The sequence below is a fragment of the Fringilla coelebs genome (genome assembly GCF_963513975.1).
Source record: "Fringilla coelebs genome assembly, chromosome: 35".
Lineage (NCBI taxonomy): Eukaryota > Metazoa > Chordata > Aves > Passeriformes > Fringillidae > Fringilla > Fringilla coelebs.
Window position 1 is genome coordinate 212,373 of NC_140061.1, and position 14,243 is coordinate 226,615.

General features: G+C 60.2%; 1 protein-coding gene across 5 annotated transcripts in view; it reads right to left on the minus strand.

Annotated features, from left to right (window-relative positions):
* Positions 1–1,698: 1,698 nt before the first annotated feature.
* The window catches only part of LOC311164693 (fructose-bisphosphate aldolase A), a 34,344-nt gene continuing 21,799 nt past the window's right edge, over positions 1,699–14,243 (minus strand). For 2 of the 5 annotated variants that reach the window (XM_084224237.1, XM_084224238.1), the window contains exons 6-10: positions 12,175–12,335; positions 8,289–8,372; positions 6,677–6,851; positions 2,488–2,687; positions 1,699–1,838 (exon numbers count right to left, since the gene is read on the minus strand). In XM_084224237.1, the coding sequence (XP_084080363.1) occupies positions 1,743–1,838; positions 2,488–2,687; positions 6,677–6,851; positions 8,289–8,372; positions 12,175–12,335 (716 nt within the window). In that variant the 3' untranslated portion in view covers positions 1,699–1,742. Of the gene's footprint in view, positions 1,839–2,487; positions 2,688–3,219; positions 3,402–4,686; positions 4,824–5,049; positions 5,090–6,676; positions 6,852–8,288; positions 8,373–12,174; positions 12,336–14,243 lie in introns of those variants that run through there. The other 3 variants (XM_084224241.1, XM_084224239.1, XM_084224240.1) reach the window with 3 other exon arrangements.

Sequence of the window (14,243 nt, forward strand, 5' to 3'; positions counted from 1 at the left end):
TGTCCAGCAGTGGTCAGTGGATGTCCAGCAGTGGTCAGTGGATGTCCAGCAGTGGTCAGCGATGTCCAGCCGATGTCCAGCAGTGACCAGCAGTCAGTAGGCGTGGTTGGAGGGTGGTCAGCAGGTGGTCAGTGGATGTCCAGCAGATGTCCAGCAGTGGTCAGTGGATGGTCAGTGGATGTCCAGTGGATGTCCAGCCGATGTCCAGCCGATGTCCAGCAGTGGTCAGTGGATGTCCAGCCGATGTCCAGCCGATGTCCAGCAGTGGTCAGCGATGACCAGCGGTCAGTAGGTGTGGTTGGTGGGTGGTCAGTAGATGGTCAGTGGATGTCCAGCAGCGGTCAGTGGATGTCCAGCAGCGGTCAGTGGATGGTCAGCCGATGTCCAGCCGATGTCCAGCAGTGACCAGCAGTCAGTAGGCGTGGTTGGAGGGTGGTCAGTGGGTGTCCAGCAGTGGTCAGCGGGTGTCCAGCAGTGGTCAGCGATGACCAGCGGTCAGTAGGTGTGGTTGGTGGGTGGTCAGTGGATGTCCAGCAGTGGTCAGTGGGTGTCCAGCCAATGTCCAGCAGATGTCCAGCAGTGGTCAGCGATGTCCAGCAGATGTCCAGCAGTGACCAGCGGTCAGTAGGCGTGGTTGGAGGGTGGTCAGCAGGTGGTCAGTGGATGTCCAGCAGGTGTCCAGCCGATGTCCAGCAGTGACCAGCGGTCAGTAGGTGTGGTTGGAGGGTGGTCAGTAGATGGTCAGTGGATGTCCAGCAGATGTCCAGCAGTGGTCAGTGGATGTCCAGCAGTGTCCAGCAGTGTCCAGCAGTGGTCAGTGGATGTCCAGCAGTGTCCAGCAGTGGTCAGTGGATGTCCAGCAGTGTCCCAGCAGTGTCCAGCAGTGGTCAGTGGGTGTCCAGCAGATGTCCAGCAGTGGTCAGTGGGTGTCCAGCAGTGTCCAGCAGTGGTCAGTGGGTGTCCAGCAGTGTCCAGCAGTGTCCAGCAGTGGTCAGTGGGTGTCCAGCAGTGTCCAGCAGTGGTCAGTGGGTGTCCAGCAGTGTCCAGCAGTGTCCAGCAGTGGTCAGTGGGTGTCCAGCAGATGTCCAGCAGTGGTCAGTGGGTGTCCAGCAGTGTCCAGCAGTGGTCAGTGGGTGTCCAGCAGTGTCCAGCAGTGTCCAGCAGTGGTCAGTGGGTGTCCAGCAGTGTCCAGCAGTGGTCAGTGGATGTCCAGCCGATGTCCAGCAGTGACCAGCAGTCAGTAGGCGTGGTTGGTGGGTGGTCAGCAGGTGGTCAGTGGATGGTCAGTGGATGTCCAGCAGTGGTCAGTGGATGTCCAGCAGTGGTCAGTGGATGGTCAGTGGGTGTCCAGCCGATGTCCAGCAGATGACCAGCAGTGGTCAGTAGCGGTCAGTAGGCGTGGTTGGTGGGTGGTCAGTGGATGGTCAGTGGATGTCCAGCAGTGGTCAGTGGATGTCCAGCAGTGGTCAGTGGATGTCCAGCCGATGTCCAGCCGATGTCCAGCAGTGACCAGCGGTCAGTGGTCAGTAGGCGTGGTTGGAGGGTGGTCAGTGGATGGTCAGCGGGTGTCCAGCAGTGGTCAGTGGATGTCCAGCCGATGTCCAGCAGTGGTCAGTGGATGTCCAGCAGTGGTCAGTGGATGTCCAGCAGTGGTCAGTGGATGTCCAGCAGTGGTCAGTGGATGTCCAGCAGGTGTCCAGCCGATGTCCAGCAGATGACCAGCGATGACCAGCGGTCAGTGGTCAGTAGGCGTGGTTGGACACGAACAGGGACTCGCTGGCCGCCGCCCCCGCGGTGCCGCTGGGGGTGTACTTACCCTGGCAGGCCAGGGAGTTGGCCTGGGGACAGAGGGGACATCAGGGACAGCAGGGACAGCAGGGGACAGTGGGGACAGTGGGGACACTGGGGACACTGGGGACAGTGGGGACATTGGGGACATTGGGGACATTGGGGACATTGGGGACATTGGGGACATTGGGGACATTCTCTCCATGGCCAACGCAACCCAATGAACGCCTGACGTCCCTCAATGTCCCCAAGTCCCCTCAATGTCCCCAAGTCCCCTCAATGTCCCCAATGTCCCCAATGTCCCCAAGGTGTCCCCAAGACCCCAAATGTCCCCAATTGTCCCCAGTCACCCTCCAAACCCCCCTCAGATGTGGCTCCACCTCTCCATGGTCAACCCAACCCAACGAACCCCCAACGCCCCTCAACATCCCCAACGTCCCCAATGTCCCCAATTGTCCCCAAGTGTCCCCAATGTCCCCAAGGTGTCCCCAATGTCCCCAGAGTGTCCCCAATGTCCCCAAGACCCCAAACATCCCCACCTCACCCTCCAAACCCCCCTCAGATGTGGCTCCACCTCTCCATGGCCGACCCAACCCAACCAACGCCCAACACCCCTCGTGTCCCCACGCCCCCGAGGTGTCCCCGAGGTGTCCTCAAGGTGTCCCCAAGGTGTCCCCAATGTCCCCAAGTGCCACCTACCAGGGCTCTCTTGACGTACTCCTCCTGGGCCGCCTTGGTGTTGTCCTTCTTGCCGCCCCAGGCCTTGAGGGCCGAGGCCTGCAGGGCGCGGCCGTAGGAGAAGGTCAGAGCCCAGGGCCGCGGCAGCGGGCAGCGGTTGATGGCGTTGAGGTTGATGGAGGCCTCCTCCTCACTCTGACCCCCTGACAGGAACGTGATCCCTGAGGGGACAGTGAGGGGACAGTGAGGGGACAGCCTGGGGACAGCCAGATGGCTCAGGGACACGGGAATGGCACAGGGACACGGATATGGCACAGGGACATGGGGACAGCGGTTGATGGCGTTGAGGTTCAGGGAGGCTCCTCCTCGCTCTGACCCCTGACAGGAACGTGATCCCTGAGGGGACACACAGGGGACATCATCAGGACAGCCTGGGGACAGCCTGGGGACAGCCAGATAGCCCAGACACAGCTCAGGGACACCGGGGACATGGGGACATGGGGACAGCGGTTGGTGGCGTTGAGGTTCAGAGAGGCTCCTCCTCGCTCTGACCCCTGACAGGAACGTGATCCCTGAGGGGACACACAGGGGACAATGTGACATCAGCCTGGGGACAGTCACATAGCCCAGACACAGCTCAGGGACACGGGAATGGCACAGGGACACGGGGACACCGGGGACAGCGGTTGATGGCGTTGAGGTTCAGGGAGGCTCCTCCTCGCTCTGACCCCCTGACAGGAACATGATCCCTGAGGGGACAATGTGACATCACTGTGACATCACTGTGACATCAGTCTGGGGACAGCCAGATGGCTCAGGGACACGGGTATGGCACAGGGACACCGGGGACATGGGGACATGGGGACAGCGGTTGATGGCGTTGAGGTTGATGGAGGCCTCCTCCTCGCTCTGACCCCCTGACAGGAACGTGATCCCTGAGGGGACACACAGGGGACATCGTCAGGACAGCCTGGGGACAGTGACACAGCCCAGACACAGCTCAGGGACACGGGTATGGCACAGGGACACCGGGGACATGGGGACACTGGGGACAGCGGTTGGTGGCGTTGAGGTTCAGGGAGGCTCCTCCTTGCTCTGAGCCCCTGACAGGAACGTGATCCCTGAGGGGACAGTGTGACATCACTGTGACATCAGCCTGGGGACAGTCACATAGCCCAGACACAACTCAGGGACACCAGGGACACCGGGGACATGGGGACACTGGGGACAGCGGTTGGTGGCACTGAGGTTCAGAGAGGCTCCTCCTCGCTCTGACCCCTGACAGGAACGTGATCCCTGAGGGGACACACAGGGGACATCAGTCTGGGGACAGCCAGATAGCCCAGACACAGCTCAGGGACACGGGAATGGCACAGGGACATGGGGACATGGGGACAGCGGTTGATGGCATTGAGGTTCAGGGAGGCTCCTCCTCGCTCTGACCCCCTGACAGGAACGTGATCCCTGAGGGGACAATGTGACATCACTGTGACATCACTGTGACATCAGTCTGGGGACAGCCAGATGGCTCAGGGACACAGATATGGCACAGGGACATGGGGACACTGGGGACAGCGGTTGATGGCGTTGAGGTTCAGGGCGGCTCCTCCTCGCTCTGAGCCCCTGACAGGAACGTGATCCCTGAGGGGACACACAGGGGACAGTGTGACATCAGTCTGGGGACACTCAGATGGCTCAGGGACACGGATATGGCACAGGGACATGGGGACACTGGGGACAGCGGTTGGTGGCACTGAGGTTCAGAGAGGCTCCTCCTCGCTCTGACCCCTGACAGGAACGTGATCCCTGAGGGGACAGTGAGGGGACAGTGTGACATCAGTCTGGGGACAGCCAGATAGCCCAGACACAGCTCAGGGACACCGGGGACATGGGGACATGGGGACAGCGGTTGATGGCGTTGAGGTTCAGGGAGGCTCCTCCTCACTCTGACCCCTGACAGGAACGTGATCCCTGAGGGGACAGTGAGGGGACACTGTGACATCACTGTGACATCAGTCTGGGGACAGCCAGATGGCTCAGGGACACGGATATGGCACAGGGACACGGATATGGCACAGGGACACTGGGGACAGCGGTTGATGGCGTTGAGGTTCAGAGAGGCTCCTCCTCGCTCTGAGCCCCTGACAGGAACGTGATCCCTGAGGGGACACACAGGGGACAGTGAGGGGACATCAGTCTGGGGACACTGGGACAGGCTGGGGACAGCCAGATGGCTCAGGGACACGGGTATGGCACAGGGACACTGGGGACACTGGGGACACTGGGGACAGCGGTTGGTGGCACTGAGGGACAGTGACACCTCCTCCTCGCTCTGACCCCTGACAGGAACGTGATCCCTGAGGGGACACACAGGGGACACTGAGGGGACAGTGTGACATCACTGTGACATCAGCCTGGGGACACTGGGACAGCTCAGGGACACAGGGACAGTGACAGTGACACAGAGGTGACACTGACCTGGCACGGCGGGTGGTACGGTGTGGTGCAGCGCTGTCACCGTTGCCATGGCACACAGTGACAGTGACACACAGTGACACACAGTGACACACAGGTGACACTGACCTGGCACGGCGGGTGGCACTGTCCTGCGCAGCGCTGTCACCGTTGCCATGGCACACAGTGACACACAGTGACAGTGACACACAGGTGACACTCACCTGGCACGGCGGGTGGCACCGTCCTGCGCAGCGCTGTCACCGTTGCCATGGCACACAGTGACAGTGACAGTGACACACAGGTGACACACAGGTGTCACTCACCAGGGACAGCGGGTGGCACCGTCCTGCGCAGCGCTGTCACCGTTGCCATGGCACACAGTGACACACAGTGACAATGGCACACAGTGACACACAGTGACAGTGACACAGAGGTGACAATGACAGTGACACTCACCAGGGACAGCGGGTGGCACCGTCCTGCGCAGCGCTGTCACCGTTGCCATGGCACACAGTGACACACAGTGACAGTGACAGTGACAATGGCACACAGTGACACACAGTGACAATGACACAGAGGTGACACAGGTGTCACTCACCAGGGACGGCGGGTGGCACCGTCCTGCGCAGCGCCATCACCGTTGCCATGGCACACAGTGACACACAGTGACAGTGACACAGAGGTGACACTGACCTGGCACGGCGGGTGGCACCGTCCTGCGCAGCGCGGTCACCGTTGCCATGGCACACAGTGACACACAGTGACAGTGACACACAGTGACAGTGACACAGAGGTGACACAGAGGTGACACAGGTGTCACTCACCAGGGACAGCGGGTGGCACCGTCCTGCGCAGCGCTGTCACCGTTGCCATGGCACACAGTGACACACAGTGACAGTGACAGTGACACACAGTGACACACAGTGACACACAGGTGACAATGACAATGACACTCACCAGGGACAGCGGGTGGCACCGTCCTGCGCAGCGCCGTCACCGTTGCCATGGCACACAGTGACACACAGTGACAGTGACACACAGGTGACACAGAGGTGACACTGACCTGGCACGGCGGGTGGCACTGTCCTGCGCAGCGCTGTCACCGTTGCCATGGCACACAGTGACACACAGTGACACACAGGTGACAATGACAGTGACACTGACCTGGCACGGCGGGTGGCACCGTCCTGCGCAGCGCTGTCACCGTTGCCATGACACACAGTGACACACAGTGACACACAGTGACAGTGACACAGGTGACAATGTCACTCACCAGGGACAGCGGGTGGCACCGTCCTGCGCAGCGCTGTCACCGTTGCCATGGCACACAGTGACACACAGTGACAATGGCACACAGTGACACACAGTGACAGTGACACAGAGGTGACAATGACAGTGACACTCACCTGGCACGGCGGGTGGCACCGTCCTGCGCAGCGCTGTCACCGTTGCCATGGCACACAGTGACACACACTGACAATGACACACAGTGACAATGACACTGACCTGGCACGGCGGGTGGCACTGTCCTGTGCAGCGCTGTCACCGTTGCCATGGCACACAGTGACACACAGTGACACACAGTGACAGTGACACACAGTGACAGTGACACAGAGGTGACACACAGGTGACACAGGTGACACTCACCAGGGACAGCGGGTGGCACTGTCCTGCGCAGCGCCGTCACCGTTGCCATGGCACACAGTGACACACAGTGACACAGAGGTGACAATGACACACAGGTGACACTGACCTGGCACGGCGGGTGGCACCGTCCTGCGCAGCGCGGTCACCGTTGCCATGGCGATCTCCTCGGGGCTGTACTTGGTGGCACAGGCGTGTCCCGCTGTCACCATGTTGGGCTTCAGCAGCGTCCCCTCCAGGTACACGTGGTGGTCACTGAGCGCCTTGTACACCGCTGCCAGGACCTGGGGGGGACATTGGGGACATCATTGGGGACATTGGGGACATCAGTGACATCATTGGGGACATCATCAGTGACATCAGTGACATCATTGGTGTCCCCTCCAGGTACACGTGGTGGTCACTGAGGGCTTTGTACACGGCTGCCAGGACCTGGGGACAGTGGGGACATCATTGGGGACATTGGGGACATCATCAGTGACATCATTGGGGACATGAGTGACATCATTGGTGTCCCCTCCAGGTACACGTGGTGGTCACTGAGGGCTTTGTACACCGCTGCCAGGACCTGGGGACAGCATTGGGGACATTGGGGACATCAGTGACATCATTGGGGACATGAGTGACATCATTGGGGACATGAGTGACATCACTGGGGACATGAGTGACATCAGTGACATCATCAGTGACATCATTGGTGTCCCCTCCAGGTACACGTGGTGGTCACTGAGGGCTTTGTACACCGCTGCCAGGACCTGGGGACATCATTGGGGACATCACTGGGGACATCATCAGTGACATCATTGGTGTCCCCTCCAGGTACACGTGGTGGTCACTGAGCGCCTTGTACACGGCTGCCAGGACCTGGGGACAGTGGGGACATTGGGGACATCATTGGGGACATCAGTGACATCCTTGGTGTCCCCTCCAGGTACACGTGGTGGTCACTGAGCGCCTTGTACACCGCTGCCAGGACCTGGGGACAGTGGGGACATCATTGGGGACATCATCAGTGACATCATTGGGGACATGAGTGACATCAGTGACATCATTGGGGACATTGGGGACACCGAGGTCTTTGTACACCACTGCCAGGACCTGGGGACATTGGGGACATCATTGGGGACATTGTCAGTGACATCATCAGTGACATCACTGGGGACACTGAGGGCCCTGTACACGGCTGCCAGGACCTGGGGACATCAGTGACATCATCAGTGACATCATCAGTGACATCACTGGGGTCACTGAGGGCCCTGTACACGGCTGCCAGGACCTGGGGACAGAGCAGGGACATTGGGGACATCATTGGGGACAGCGCTGGGGACACGCCAGGTGCCACCACCCCCTGTCCAGGTGCCACCAAACCCCCTCAGATGCCACCAAACACCCCCAGGTGTCACCAAACCCTGTCCAGGTGTCACCTCCTGGTGTCACCAACCACCGCAGGACACCTGGGGGTGACACTGGGACACCTTGGGGACACCTGGAGGTGACACCAGGACAGGCTGGAGACACCTGGAGGTGACACTGGGACACCTTGGGGACACCTGGGGGTGACTCAAAGCCACCCAGGTGCCACCAAACCCTGTCCAGGTGTCACCAAACCCCCTCAGGTGCCACCTCCTGGTGTCACCCCGCACGGCGAGGACCCCTGGGGACACGTGGGGACACTTGGGGACACGTGGGGACACTTGGGGACACGTGGGGGTGGCACTGACCTTCTCGGTGACGTACTGGCACGTCTTGAGGTCGTGGTCACCGTCCGGGAGGATCTCGGGCTCCACGATGGGGACAATGCCATTCTGGGGACATTGGGGACATTGGGGACATGTGAGACATTGGGGACATTGGGGACACGATGGGGACAATGCCATTCTGGGGACATTGGGGACATTGGGGACAGTGGGGACATTGGGGACATTGGGGACATTGGGGACATTGGGGACATCAGGGACATCGGGGACACGATGGGGACAATGCCGTTCTGGGGACAGTGGGGACATCGAGGGGACATGTGAGACAGGGGGGACACTGGGGACATTGGGGACAGGATGGGGACAATGCCATTCTGGGGACATTGGGGACATGGGGGACATGTCAGACAGGGGGGACACTGGGGACATTGGGGACATTGGGGACATCAGGGACAGTGGGGACACGATGGGGACAATGCCATTCTGGGGACATTGGGGACATTGGGGACATGTCAGACAGGGGGGACATTGGGGACATCAGGGACATCGGGGACACGATGGGGACAATGCCGTTCTGGGGACAGTGGGGACATCGAGGGGACATGTGAGACAGGGGGGACACTGGGGACACGATGGGGACAATGCCATTCTGGGGACACCAAGGGGACATTGGGGACATGTGAGACAGGGGGACAGTGGGGACAATGCCATTCTGGGGACATTGGGGACATGTCAGACAGGGGGACACGATGGGGACAATGCCATTCTGGGGACATTGAGGGGACAGTGGGGACATGTGAGACAGGGGGGACACTGGGGACACGATGGGGACAATGCCATTCTGGGGACAGAGGGGACAGTGGGGACATGTCAGACAGGGGGGACACTGGGGACATTGGGGACATTGGGGACACGATGGGGACAATGCCATTCTGGGGACATTGGGGACATTGGGGACATGTCAGACAGGGGGGACATTGGGGACATTGGGGACATTGGGGACACGATGGGGACAATGCCGTTCTGGGGACATTGAGGGACATGTCAGCCAGGGGGGACATCAGGGACACTGGGGACATTGGGGACAGTGGGGACACGGGGAGGGGACCCTGGGGAAGGCACAGGGGACAGGTGGGGACAGTAGGGGAGGAGCCAAGGGCACTGAGGGGCCACCAACCCTCGCTGTCACCAACCCCTCTAAGTGCCACCAAACCCTCCCTAAGTGCCACCAACCCTCTCTAGGTGCCACCAAACCCTCTCTAGATGCCACCAAACCCCCTCAAGATGTCCCCAAACCCTCCCTAAGTGCCACCAAACCCTCTCTAGATGCCACCAAACCATCCCCAAGTGCCACCAAACCCCTCCAGGTGTCACCAAACCCCCTCTAAGTGCCACCAAACCCCTCCAGGTGCCACCAAACCCCTCCAGGTGCCACCAAACCATCCCCAATTGCCACCAAACCATCCTTAAGTGTCACCAACCCTCTCCAGGTGCCACCCAACCTTCTCCAAGTGCCACCAAACCCCCTCTAGATGCCACCAAACCCCCTTTAAGTGCCACCAACCCTCTCTAAGTGTCACCAAACCATCCCTAGATGCCACCAAACCCCTCCAGGTGCCACCAAACCCTCTCTAAGTGCCACCAAACCATCCCCAAATGCCACCAAACCCTTTCCAGGTGCCACCAACCCTGCCAGGTGTCACCAAACCCTCTCTAAGTGCCACCAAACCCCGTCTAGGTGTCACCAAACCCATTCTAGATGCCACCAAACCCTCTCTAAGTGCCACCAAACCGTCTCTAGATGCCACCAACCCTCTCTAAATGCCACCAAACCCCTCCAGGTGCCACCAAACCCAATCCAGGTGCCACCAAACCCTGTCTAAGTGCCACCAAACCCCTCCAGCTGCCACCAAACCCCCTCTAAGTGCCACCAACCCTAAGTGCCACCAAACCATCCCCAAGTGCCACCAAACCCTCTCCAGGTGCCACCAAACCATCCCCAAGTGCCACCAAACCCCTCCAGGTGCCACCAACCCTCTCCAGGTGCCACCAAACCCTCCCTAAGTGCCACCAAACCCTCTCCAGGTGCCACCAACCCTCTCCAGGTGCCACCAAACCCCCTCTAAGTGCCACCAAACCATCCCTAAGTGCCACCAAACCAAATCCAGGTGCCACCAAACCCTTGGAGGTGCCACCAAACCCCCTCCAGGTGCCACCAACCCTCTCCACGTGTCACCAAACCCTCCCTAAGTGCCACCAACCCCCTCTAAGTGTCACCAAACCCTCTCTAGATGCCACCAAACCCCCTCCAGGTGCCACCAAACCATCCCTAAGTGTCACCAAACCCTCTCCAGGTGCCACCAAACCCTCCCTAAGTGCCACCAAACCCTCTCTAAGTGCCACCAAATCCTCTCCAGGTGCCACCAAACCCCTCCAGGTGTCACCAAATCCCCTCTAAGTGCCACCAACCCTCTCTAAGTGCCACCAAACCCTCCCAAAATGCCACCAAACCCCTCCAGGTGCCACCAAACCATCTCTAGATGCCACCAAACCCTCTCTAGATGCCACCAAACCCCCTCAAGATGTCCCCAAACCCTCCCTAAGTGCCACCAAACCCCTCCAGGTGCCACCAAACCCCCTCTAAGTGCCACCAAACCCTCTCTAAGTGCCACCAAACCCTCTCTAAGTGCCACCAAACCCCCTCTAAGTGTCACCAAACCCTCTCTAGATGCCACCAAACCCCCTCAAGATGTCCCCAAACCCTCCCTAAGTGTCACCAAACCTTCTCTAAGTGCCACCAAATGCTCTCCAGGTGCCACCAAACCTGGTGCAGTTGCCACCAAACCCTCTGTAGATGCCACCAAACCATCCCTAAGTGCCACCAAACCCCTCCAGGTGTCACCAAACATTCTCTAAGTGCCACCAAACCCCTCCAGGTGCCACCAACCCTGCCAGGTGCCACCAAACCCCTCCAGGTGTCACCAAACCCTCTCCAGCTGCCACCAAAGGCAATCCAGGTGTCACCAAACCCTCTCTAGATGCCACCAAACCCCCTCTGAGTGCCACCAAACCCTCCCTAAGTGCCACCAACCCTCTCTAAGTGCCACCAAACCCCCTCCAGGTGCCACCAAACCATCCCCAAGTGCCACCAAACCCAATCCAAGTGCCACCAATCCCCCTCTAAGTGCCACCAAACCCTCTCTAAGTGCCACCAAACCCTCTCTAGATGCCACCAAACTCCCTCAAGATGTCCCCAAACCCCCTCAAGATGTCCCCAAACCCCCTCAAGATGTCCCCAAACCCCCTCAAGATGTCCCCAAACCCTCTCTAAGTGCCACCAAACCCCCGCCAGCCCCCACCCTTTGATCCCCCCGTCCTGGGGCCAGGCTGGGGATGGGCTGGTGACCCTGGGTGACCCTTGGTGACCCTTGGGGACAGCTGGGGACCCTTGGGGACAGCTGGGGACAGCTGGTGACCTGCTGGCAGATGCTGGCGTAGCGGGCCAGCACGTTGGCGTTCTCCATGACGGCGAGTCACCTCCTGGTGTCCCCAAACACCTCCAGGTGCCACCAAACCATCCCCAAGTGCCACCAAACCCCCTCCAGGTGCCACCAAACCCCCTCTAAGTGCCACCAAACCCCCTCCAGGTGTCACCAAACCCCCTCTAAGTGCCACCAAACCCCCTCTAGATGCCACCAAACCCTCTCCTGCTGCCACCAACCCTCTCTAGGTGCCACCAAACCCTCTCTAAGTGCCACCAAACCCAATCCAAGTGCCACCAAACCCCCTCCAGATGCCACCAAACCCCCTCTAAGTGCCACCAAACCCCCTCTAGATGCCACCTCTTGGTGCCACCTCCCCTGCAGCTCCCTTCCCACACCCTTGGGGACAGTTGGGGACAGCTGGTGACCTGCTGGCAGATGCTGGCGTAGCGGGCCAGCACGTTGGCGTTCTCCATGACGGCGAGGCGCGTGGGCGTGTGCGCCGTGATCTTCAGCACGCAGCGCCACTTGGCAAAGTCAGCGCCGTCCTTCTTGTACTGGGCACAGCGCTCCATCAGCCCATCCAGCCCTGGGGACAGCAGGGGACATTGGGGACATCATCAGGGATTGGGGACATTGGGGACATTGGGGACATTGGGGACATTGGGCACGCAGCGCCACTTGGCAAAGTCAGCGCCGTCCTTCTTGTACTGGGCACAGCGCTCCATCAGCCCATCCAGCCCTGGGGACAGTGGGGACACTCAGGGGACATTGGGGACATCATCAGGGATTGGGGACATTGGGGACATTGGGGACATTGAGGGGGTTTGGGACATTTGGGACATTGGGGACATTGGGGACATTGGGGACATCGGGCACGCAGCGCCACTTGGCAAAGTCAGCGCCGTCCTTCTTGTACTGGGCACAGCGCTCCATCAGGCCATCGAGTCCTGGGGACAGCAGGGGACATTGGGGACACTGGGGACAGCAGGGGACATTGGGGACATTGGGGACATTGGGGACACTGCGGGGACAGGACACATTGGGGACATCGGGGACATCGGGGACATTGGGGACATTCAGGGGACATTGGGGACATCGGGGACATTGGGGACATTGGGGACATTTCAGACATTCGGGACATTCAGGGGGTTTGGGGCATCGGGGACGTTGGGGACATTGGGGACATTGGGGACATTGAGGGGGTTGGGGACATTGGGGACACTGGAGACATTGGGGAGATTCAGGAGGTTTGGGACATTGGGGACATTGGGGACATTGGGGACATTGGGGACATTGGGGACATTGGGGACACACGGAACTGAGGGAGCTCCATGAGCTTGTCCAGCTGTGGGGACATCGGGGACACTGGGGACAGCAGGGGACATCGGGGACATTGGGGACATTCAGGGGACATTGGGGACTTCGGGGACATTGGGGACATTGCAGACATTTGGGACATTCGGGACATTCAGGGGGTTTGGTACATCGGGGACATTGGGGACATTGGGGACATCGGGGACACTCAGGGGACATCGGGGACACTGGGGACATTGGGGACACATGGCACTGAGAGAGATCCATGAGCTTGTCCAGCCGTGGGGACATTGGGGACATTGAGGGGGTTGGGGACATTGGGGACACTGCGGTGGCATCAGGGACACGGTGGTGACACAAGGATGGGGACACCGCGGTGGCATCAGGGACATGGTGGTGACACAAGGATGGGGACACTGCGGTGGCATCAGGGACACGGTGGTGACACAAGGATGGGGACACCGCGGTGGCATCAGGGACATGGTGGTGACACAAGGATGGGGACACTGCGGTGGCATCGGGGACATGGTGGTGACACAGGGATGGGGACACTGCGGTGGCATCGGGGACATGGTGGTGACACAGGGATGGGGACACTGCGGTGGCACTGGGGACACGGTGGTGACACAGGGATGGGGACACTGTGGCGGCATCAGGGACACGGTGGTGACACAGGGATGGGGACACTGCGGTGGCACTGGGGACACGGTGGTGACACAGGGATGGGGACACTGTGGCGGCATCAGGGACACGGTGGTGACACAGGGACGGGGACACTGTGGTGGCATTGGGGACACGGTGGTGACACAGGGATGGGGACACTGTGGTGGCATCAGGGGGGTGACACAGGGATGGGGACACTGCGGTGGCACTGGGGACACGGTGGTGACACAGGGATGGGGACACAGTGATGGTGGCCTTGAGGACAGGGCAGTGACAGGGACACAGCGGCGGTGGCCTTGGGGACACTGTGGTGGTGGCCTTGGGGACAGGGCTGTCACAGGGACATGGCGGCGGTGGCCTTGGGGACAAGGCTGTGACAGGGACACAATGGCGGCGGTGGCCTTGGGGACACGGTGGCGGTGGCCTTGGGGACAGGGCAGTGACAGGGACATGGTGGCGGTGGCCTTGGGGACAGCACTGTCACAGTGACACGGTTGGGGCCTTGGGGACACGGTGG